A 10,327-nucleotide genomic window follows, 5' to 3' on the forward strand; every position below is an offset into this window, starting at 1 on the left:
TAGCTGTAGTTGCTGTTCCATTTGTGGTTGTTATTCCGGTAGCTGTAGTTGCTGTTCCATTTGTGGTGGTTATGCCAGTAGCTGTAGTTGCTGTTCCATTTGTGGTTGTTATTCCGGTAGCTGTAGTTGCTGTTCCGTTTGTGGTGGTTATTCCGGTAGCTGTAGTTGCTGTTCCGTTTGTGGTGGTTATTCCGCTAGCTGTAGTTGCTGTTCCATTTGTGGTGGTTAATCCGCTAGCTGTAGTTGCTGTTCCATTTGTGGTGGTTAATCCGCTAGCTGTAGTTGCTGTTCCATTTGTAGTTGTTATTCCGGTAGTTGTTCCATTGGTAGTTGAGGTTGTGGTTCCAGTGCTTACAGTTGTGCCAGTTCCGGATGTTGTTCCAGTACTTGCAGTTGTTCCAGATGCTGTTGTTGCAGTAGTTGCCACTGGTGTTGTTGCAGTAGTTGCCACTGGTGTTGTTGCAGTAGTTGCCACTGGTGTTGTTGCAGTAGTTGCCACTTGCGTTGTTGCAGTAGTTGCCACTTGCGTTGTTGCAGTAGTTGTCGCTAGGGTTGTTGCAGTAGTTGCTGCTTGCGTTGTTGCAGTAGTTGTCGCTAGGGTTGTTGCAGTAGTTGCCGCTTGCGTTGTTGCAGTAGTTGCCGCTTGCGTTGTTGCAGTAGTTGCCGCTTGCGTTGTTGCAGTAGTTGCCACTTGCGTTGTTGCAGTAGTTGCCGCTGGTGTTGTTGCAGTAGTTGCCGCTGGTGTTGTTGCATTACTTGCCGCTGGTGTTTCTGCTGCTGTTGATACAGCTATTTTTGTTTGAAAGAAAAACACACTAAATTACTTCCATATAAAGGTATAAAAATGTAGTAATCTTAGTTTTATGGTTTTCTGTTCCTTGGATTTATAACTGGGGTGATATCACCAGCACAGTGAGACCTAATCTAATAGCATGTGTGAGAGGATGGACATTTTAAGCTTGTCCCTACCATGTGAACCTTTAGTAAGAATAGAGCTAGCAAACTTACTGTGTATTAAGGAAGAAATTATGGGCACAAAGTATCTTTATCAGGGGTGTGAAACTATTGGCCCTCCAGATGTTATGGACTACATCTCCCATAATGCTCTTTCAGCCATAATGCAGGCAAGGAATCATGGGAGATGTAGTCCATAACATCTGGAGGGCCGGTAATTGCCCACCCCTGATTGTTATCATTGTGGTGGTTCTGTACAGCAGGACTTAGACTTTCAGTCCATTGCTGGCTCTTGTGAAGCATTCATAATTATGATTGAAAAATTGTCACTCCCCTGCGGAACCACCCACCACACTTGACATGTATATTAGTGGAAATTTTGTTTGCATCCCAAATTTTATGATCTGGAACCAAGGCAACTAGATTGTTTTGCAAAAATGACGTATCCTTTAATGTAAACACAGTAATATGGAACGACATATAAGAGACCTAAAAGCAAACACTCTAATGTGTTAGAGCATTTTATTTATCACAATATTGCTTGTATTTAATTGTATTAATTCTATGAAAGGGGATTCATTTATTGTTCTCCAAAACCATAGAGATATATCTGTGTCTTTCTAAGGGATTTGAACAGGGGCATTTTTGGCACCTTGGACTTGTGTGGTTCTTGGGTTATTGATAGTACTTTTTTTTTATTAGTGTAAAAGTACTGGTTATTAAAAAGGGACACAAAACCCAATTTTTTTCTTTCATGATTCAGATAGAGAAGGCAATTTTAAGCAACTTTCTAATTTACTCCTATTATACATGTTTCTTTGTTCTCTTGCTATCTTTATTTAAAAAGCAAAAATGTAAATCTTATGAGCCAGCCCATTTTAGGTTCAGCACCCTGGATAGCGCTTGCTTAATGGTGGCTACATTTAGCAAACCAATCAGCAAGCATAACCCAGATTCTAAACCAAAAATGGACTGGCTCCTAAGCTTTACAGTCCAACTTTTTAAATAAAGATAGCAAGAGAACAAAGAAGAATTGATAATAGGTGTAAATTAGAAATTTGCTTAAAATTGCTGCTCTATCTGAATCATGAAAGAAAAAATTTGGGTTTAGTGTCCCTTTAAGCTAGGTAGGCTGATAAGAGCTTTAATTTTGACTTTACTAACCCTGTAAAACAGCTGATTGTGTCAGCATCAACATAAACTCATGGGCAGTTCACGTGCCAATAATTATTGAGTGGTAGTTTGAAATCCAACCCATTTTTGCTACCAGAAATATTAAAAATTGCAGCACAGTTGCATACATTTCATGTTTGACCATATTATGTCTCATTAAAGGGACAGTCTTCACCTTAGTCATCTTAAAGTCTTACCTTAGATTAAGCTGTAAATAGTCTCCTGCACCTTTTCTATATCATACAGCAGGAACGGTAAAAAAGTTATTTTGAAAAGAATATTGTTTCTGGCCACTTTGAAATGGCTACCAAACTCCGCCCACTGATGACATCACGATCCAAGCTGCACCTGGGCTGAATAGTATTGACAGTCTGCTAAATCCAACTTGTGAGGCTTTTGTGATTGGACGCCATATGCAGCCCAGATTGTGATGTCATCAGTGGGCGGAGTTTGGCAGCCATTTTGAAGTGGCCAGAAACAATATTAATTTTAAAATAACTCTTTCTTTTACCGTTCCTGCTGCATGATATAGATCTAAGGTAAGACTGTCCCTTTAAGATACAAGAGTTGTGGTGTTTTAAAATTAATTGGAATAACCTAGAATTTGAAAACCTAACTAAAAAGAGGTGCACTCCATACAGGAATTATGATGAATTGGACAGAAACCCTTTGGTAGTTTCCTAAGCTCTTTGTAAATATCTACAGGAACCATCTAGAGTATAATATACCCCCTTAATAAAAAAAATGTACTTACTGTTTTGTGTTAAGAATCCTGTAAAAAAAGATATAAAAAGGAAAAAAAACTGTTAATTTCTCTTTTCCAAAACAGACACAGATAAAGTGAGAACATTAAAAATATGTTAAATGTCTAAATAGTGATTTTTAATCTACATTAAAGACTTTATATTAGTGCAATTAAAGAGACATTAATGTCTCAAGCTTTTGTATAAAAATGATGATTTGTCCCACACGCCCCCTACAGATCCCAAAAAGCACTTTTTTTTCACTCTAGAGCGTAGACAAAATTAAGTAGTATTTAAATGATTCTGAAATTAAAATTTAAACTGTCATGGTTCAGATAGTGTGCAATGTTAAGACACTTTCCAATTAATATCTGTTTGCACATTTTGTTGTTCCTTAGGTATCCTTTGTTGGAAAGGATACCTACGTTGGCTCAGGAGCAGTAATGAGCTGCTGAATGGTGCCTATAAACATATGCCTTTTATTATTGGCTGACCAAACGTGTTCAGCCTTGCTGTTCTAAGAGCACATTTTCAACAAAGGATACTAAGTGAATAAAGCAAATTTTATTACAGAAATAAATTGGAAACTCTATTAACATTGCATGATCTATTTGAATCATGAAAGTGTAATTATGACTTTCCTGTCCCATTAATGTCACCTTAAAGCTGTTTAACCTGAAGATTTAGAAATAAATCTGGAGTGTGGGCTGCCACATAACAATAATAAAACAATGTATACATTTTAATTACTACAACTAATAATATATATTTAGTAAATAAATATTTATAATTTTAATTACTATGCTAATTTTCTACAAATGAATAATAAATTATAAAGCAAAGGAGTGACATTTGTTTTAGATAAGAAGGGAGAGGTAAAATGAGAACACAGTGTGAAAAATATAATTATAGTTCTACTGAAAGATTTGAGAAGAGGTCGGAAGAATTTAATTAGATAAGTTATTGCGCAATAATGATATGGATATAGGTCAGAGGGAGAGAGGGCTATAAAAATGATATAGGGAGAGAGAATGAGAAAAATAATAAATGGAGATTTTAGGAGAGAGAGAGAGAAAGAAAAAAGAAAGAGAGAGAGAGAGAGAGAGAGAGAGAGAGAAAGAGAGAGAGAGAGAGAGAGAGAGAGAGACTGATGGAATCAATAGAAAATGAGAAAAATAGTCTTATCTGAGACCTGTGGGCATAAGTTTCAGGTTTCCAGTTCTCATCTGAACTATAATATGGGCATATAACTAACAGGGGCTCTGCTAAAGGAGGATGCCCTAAGGTACTTTGTGGGCATAAAACTGATAGAAGCAGCAGGGTTCTGATCACAGCTTCATCACCCACTGGTGGTACAAACTTTTTTTTTGTTAAAGTGATGGTAAATTCTGACATTTCAAAAACACCTTCATTCATCAGTTTAAAAAATGCCAAAGGGCAAGCAGAGCTATTGGCTAAGAGGTGGAAACGTCACCTCATTGAATAAACTGGGCTGTGCCGTGGGTGGCTGGATGCACTTAGGTTAGCACTGAAGCTGTGGTGAAAAAATGGTACCTAATTCATTTGTTTTTTTAAACTCATTAAAGAAGGTCATCTTTATTTTTAGTGATGGTAAATCCTAGAGAGAGAGAGTGAGAAAGAGAAAGAAAGAGAGAGAGATAAAGAGAGAGAGTGAGAGAAAGAAAGAAAGATAGAGAGAAAGAAAGAGAGAGTGTGTTCCAAATTATCAATTTTACCTACTGGAGTGTATTAAACTATTTACAAATAGTAATCTATATGAATCATCAAAATTTTGTTTTCATGCTCATTAAAATGGAAAACAAATTAACAGCACACCATCTCTTTAAGGGGGGTAGCCCTTTAAATCCTTTATTGATAGCCTATTTTAATGTGTCTGCAAGCACCAGTGTGCTATAATAATTTACTGCTCATAAACTATATCCCTTAACAAACAATATTCATTGGAACACACCCACAGTCCTTTTAAAACTGAATAGGAAAATAAAAACATATTAATAAACCCTGAAATGCACTATTTCATATTTTTTTTTCCAAGGAGGGCTACTCTACTGGCATAAACAAGAGAAGAGTTTTCATTATAGTGTACCCTGCCTTAAAATGGGCACAACTATGATGCAACAGGACTTCTCAAAACTACTTCAAGTGATGAGTAAAAGATACAAATTCTGCTCACACGTCACCAACTATCCCAACCTTTATGTCGTTACCTCCCTGTGACGCACACAATTTAGAGTTGCAAAATAATCCTGATACAAAGGTGCTAGAATTAATAATTGTGTCTAATCAATTATAGCAATTAGGCAACTGAAAGCAATGCAAGGTTCAATTGTTGTTAATTGTTCTACATAGAGTTAGCGAGCTAAAACTGGCTAGAGGGGACAAATTAAGCTTACAATTTAAATTAATCATAAATGTTTTAATTATAAAAAAAAAGTCTGTAACATGTTCATTATCTCTTTTGCCTGGTTTTACTGTAATTGATCTCTGAAAATTGTGTCTTCTTTCCACCTGCGTGGCTACAGTTCATCCTGAAGAATTTAGAACACTGACTGTCCAACAAGCTACACACTTATTACTTGCTCAGTGCAGGAGCTCATATCTATCTATCTATCTCTCTCTATCTATCATCTATCTATCTATCTATCTATCTATCTATCTATCTATCTATCATCTCTCTCTCGCTCTCTCTATCTATCTATCTATCTATCTATCTATCTATCTATCTATCATCTCTCTCTCGCTCTCTGTATCTATCTATCTATCTATCTTTCTATCTATCTATTTATCTCTCTCTCTCTCTCTCTATATATATATCTATCTATCATCTCTCTCTCTCTCTCTCTGTATCTATCTATCTATCTATCTATCTATCTATCTATCTATCTATCTATCTATCTATCTATATCTATCTATCTATCTATCTATCTATATCTATCTATCTATCTATCTATCTATCTATCTCTATCTATCTCTATTTATCTATCTATCTATCTATCTATCTATCTATCTATCTATCTATCTATCTACCTATCATCTCTCTCTCTCTGTCTATCTATCTATCTATCTATCTATCTATCTATCTATCTATCTATCTATCTATCTATCTATCTATCTATCTATCTATCTATCTATCTATCATCTCTCTTGCTCTCTGTATCTATCTATCTATCTATCTATCTATATCTATCTATCTATCTATCTATCTCTATCTATATATCTATGGATCATCTCTCTCTCTCTGTCTGTCTATCTATCTATTTATCTATCTATGTCTCTCTCTGCCTCTATCTATCTATCTATCTATCTATCTATCTATCTATCTATCTATCTCTCTCTGTATCACTCTCTGTCTCTCTCTCTCTGTCTCTATCTATCTATCCATCTTTCTATCATCTATCTATCTATCCATCCATGTATCTATCTATCTTACTATCATCTATCTATCTTTCTATTTATCTCTATCTATCTCTATCTATATCTATCTATCTATCTATCTATCTATCTATCTATCTATCTATCTATCTATCTATCTATCTATCATCTCTCTCTCTTTCTCTGTCTATCTATCTATGTACCTCTCTCTGTCTCTATCTATCTATCTATCTATCTATCTATCATCTATCTATCTATCTCTTTGGATCTCTTTGTCCCTCTCTCTGTCTCTATCTATCTATCTGTATGTCTGTCTGTCTGTCTATCTATCTAACTATCTATCTTTCTATCTATCTATCTATCTATCTATCTGTATATCTATCTATCTATCTATCTATCTATCTATCTATCTATCATCTATCTTTCAATCTATCTTTATCTATCTCTTTATCTATATATTTATTTATCTATCTATCTATCTATCTATCTATCTATCTATCTATCTATCTATCTATCTATTCATCTATCCATCTTTCTATTCATCTATCCATCTTTCTATCTATCTATCTATCTATCTATCTATCTATCTATCTATCTATCTATCTATCTATCCATCTTTATATCTATCTATCTATCTATCTATCCATCTATGTATCTATCTATCTATCTATCTATCTATCTATCTATCTATCTATCTATCATACTATCATCTATCTATCTATCTATCTATCTATCTATCTATCTATCTATCTATCTCTTTATCTATCTATCTATCTATCTATCTATCTATCTATCTATCTATCTATCTATCTATCTATCTATCTATATTTCTATCTCTCAATCTATCTATTTATTTCCTGAGAGGAGATTACATATTATTCTCCCTTTCCATCCTTATAAACACATAAATCTCTCTTCAGACCTCTCCCTGAATGTCACTTTATTGATCATTATCTATTCCAGATTATCATACGCTTTTTCTTATCACGGCATACAAATCATACAACTTGTCTTATCAACTCTCAATTTCCCCGAATAATTTTAAGCAAGTAAGTGTTACAGCATAATTTATTTAACTGACACACTGCTTTATAATCACTACTGTAAAATAAAGTCTAATTAATTATTTAATTTGTTATGCTGTACAAAATATTTTTAACATTTCTAAAGGATGATTTGTTACTAAATATTATTCTACAGAGAGACAGAGAGGGAGAGAGACAGGGAGAGGAAGAGAGTGAGAGAGAGAGATAAAGAGAGAGAATGAAAGAGAGAGAGAGAGAATGAGACAGAGAAAGATGAAGAGAGAGAGAAAGAAAGAAAGATGAAAATGGGCCAGTCAATGTGAGTGCAAATTAAATCTAAAAGACAATAATAATAAATAAAGACAAAAGTTGTATAATTAGGCAATATAATTGATTAAGAATAAGAGAGATACATCTTGGGAGAATAAGACAGAGAAGAAAATACCCTCAAGATAGTGAAATAGTAAAAAAATAAAGAGGCTCAAAATGAAAATAAATCAAGAAATGGAAAACCTCCCCCCAAAAAAACAAATGAATTTAAATGAGAACTAGAGAAATGTCGCTGATACTCAGTAAGGTTAGGTGACAGACAAGGGATTTGTTCTATACCTGGTGCCTGGGTAAGCAGGAGAATAAGTAATAAAGAGCAAGCCATTGGGGTGGTCATCCTGTGTAGCCTGTGCAGTAGTAGTCTGTTCTTGGTCAGGATAAGAGATAACTGTGCTGCTGCCCTGTGCTGAACCTCACTTAAAGCCTTGCAGTCACACCTATGTTCTTAATTTTGATGTCTCATCACTTAAACATTCCTTTATCATTAGTTCATTCTGCCGTTGTTACACACTGAAGCCCTCTCTGCTCTTGACATCAGTATTATTGAGTCTCAGCAGAAACCAAAGATCCTAAAGTCCTCAAACCACTTTGATTGTAGCTGTTGTGGACCCTCAAACATGTAATAGCTATGAGCACACTTAGGTCCTGGAAGAGAATAGTCAACTCAACATATCAGTGAAGTTAGACCAGTTTTGTTTCAATAGAAACTGATAACTTAAACATATCTCTAATGTTTCCTAGTTTTTAAATGAGACAGCTGTAGGGGACTTATGTGTTGTCTACATCTGAAGCCTTTAGAAGCTTTTTGGAACTCTTGTTTGTATGAAGTGTTGTGCAGGTTAAATGTATATTCCAATATCACTGGCATTAACTGTAAATACAATATTCCTCTTCACTAATCACCCCTTGTCTCTAGAATTACCTTACTGTAATACACCCTCAACTATTTAATCCTATAATTGGTGATAATCCCACCCTGACTAAGTTATATTCCCTGTAGTGAAGCTGTACCAGGGAGGTGGAGGGGGGGGGGGGGGGGCTGAGCTCCACCTATCCCATTCTGGCCCTACTGTATGCCCCTCTGTGAAAAATGGCTCTTAGTTTAAGGAGAGTGTATGAATTTACCTTTACAAATATGGTTGCATGCCACACAGTGTTGGTGTACAGAAAAACCTAGCACCATATTTGTACTGCACATATCCTCTGGTGCAGAATAACCAGCCAAGAAGGATGGATCACAGTGGCAGAAAAGCAGATCCTCTTTCTTCTACGTAAACGAAAAGGAATATCCGAATGAAAGCATCAGCAAAATTAAAAGATAATTAAAAAATACTGATGAAATCCATCAGTATTTACAGTATTTGTTTTCTTTAAATTGATTTTTAAGGCATAATACTTACCTTAATGCGCTCTGGAGAGCGTGCTAACCCGACCCTCTTCTTGCCAGAACCCTGGTCGTGATAACAGGAGGCTTAGCAGTTCGGCTCCCAGGACCTGCACTAAAGTAAATGTGATAATTCTGTTTGAGAGGAATTACACATCTAAGGACTTCACAGAGACTTAGAGAAGAGACTTTGACTTTGCCCTTTTGCTTGCATTCTTTGTAGGTACTCTCTGTGGCATAGTATTTTTTTGTTGGTGGATTCCTGTAGGCCTTGTCTTTTGTGCCTGTGCTTTTGTGACCTTTCTGTCCCCTGCTCTTGTGCCTACACTGTTTTCCTTGTCTTCACCCTTTGCCTCCCATTGTAAGTGCTTTGACTCTTCCTATGACTTCCCTGACTCCCAATTGGACTGCCTCTTTGACTTCTCTCTGACTAGGCCATTGAGTCTCCCCTCACCATGTTGAATTTTAGCATTTGTTGCATTTGTTAATTGAAACAATACATGGATACCAGCACAGTATGGTAAAAAAATATATCTTTATTGAAGACCCTTGTAAAATTAGCAATGTTTTGGGGTTAACCCCTTAATCATGCCATTGTGATGGCATGATTAAGGGGTTAACCCTGAAACGTTGCTAATTTTACAAGGGTCTTCAATAAAGATATATATTTTTACCATACTGTGCTGGTATCCACGTGTTGCTGCATACTTTTTGGGGTATTGCAGTCATCCCCCTATACCGAGCACTGACAGTGGTGCCGTTCTCCCATCTGACTGGCATTTGATAATTGGACAGATGTAAACTGACTAATGGTGATAGGGAAACCAGACGTGGACTCCTTGCCCAAAGTGCTAAGGGACATATGGCTGCACCTCACTGATGAGTCCCAAAGGAAGCTGAAACGATTGCCTGGGGTTGCCATTTCCCTTGTTCAGAGGAGAATTTCCTGGTGTTTTGGGGCTAGGCTGACCTTGTTATTCAGAATCAGACTGATATACTTCAGGAAAGTTTTCCTCTGTGAAAAGCACAATTTGACAAAAAGAAGCTACTCCCAGCTGGAAACTGGGCCATAGAACAAGCCACTGAGCTGTTGTTTTTTTCCTGGTAAACTGCTCCTCTTTCTGTTTATATTTATATTATGACCCTAGGAATGTCTCCCTAATGGTGATGGGGGAAACCAGAAATGGACTCCTTACCCAATGTGCTTAGAGGGATATGGCTGCACCTCACCGATGAGGCCCAAAGGAGGCCAGAATGATTGTCTGGGGTTGCCATTTCCCTTGTTCAGAGGAGAATTGCCTATTATTTTTGGGCTTGGCTAAACC

At 36.3% G+C, this 10,327-nt stretch overlaps 1 protein-coding gene across 1 annotated transcript in view; it reads right to left on the reverse strand.

Annotated features, from left to right (window-relative positions):
• The window catches only part of LOC128636595 (mucin-5AC-like), an 11,045-nt gene extending 3,061 nt beyond the window's left edge, over positions 1 to 7,984 (reverse strand). The window contains exons 1-3 of the mRNA XM_053689589.1: positions 7,898 to 7,984; positions 2,882 to 2,899; positions 1 to 789 (exon numbers count right to left, since the gene is read on the reverse strand). The exon at positions 1 to 789 is cut by the window's left edge and continues 768 nt beyond it. Of these exons, the coding sequence (XP_053545564.1) occupies positions 1 to 789; positions 2,882 to 2,899; positions 7,898 to 7,955 (865 nt within the window). The 5' untranslated portion in view covers positions 7,956 to 7,984. The remainder of the gene's footprint in view (positions 790 to 2,881; positions 2,900 to 7,897) is intronic.
• Between the last annotated feature and the right edge of the window lie 2,343 nt (positions 7,985 to 10,327).

This window comes from Bombina bombina, chromosome 7, assembly GCF_027579735.1.
Source record: "Bombina bombina isolate aBomBom1 chromosome 7, aBomBom1.pri, whole genome shotgun sequence".
NCBI classification, from domain to species: domain Eukaryota; kingdom Metazoa; phylum Chordata; class Amphibia; order Anura; family Bombinatoridae; genus Bombina; species Bombina bombina.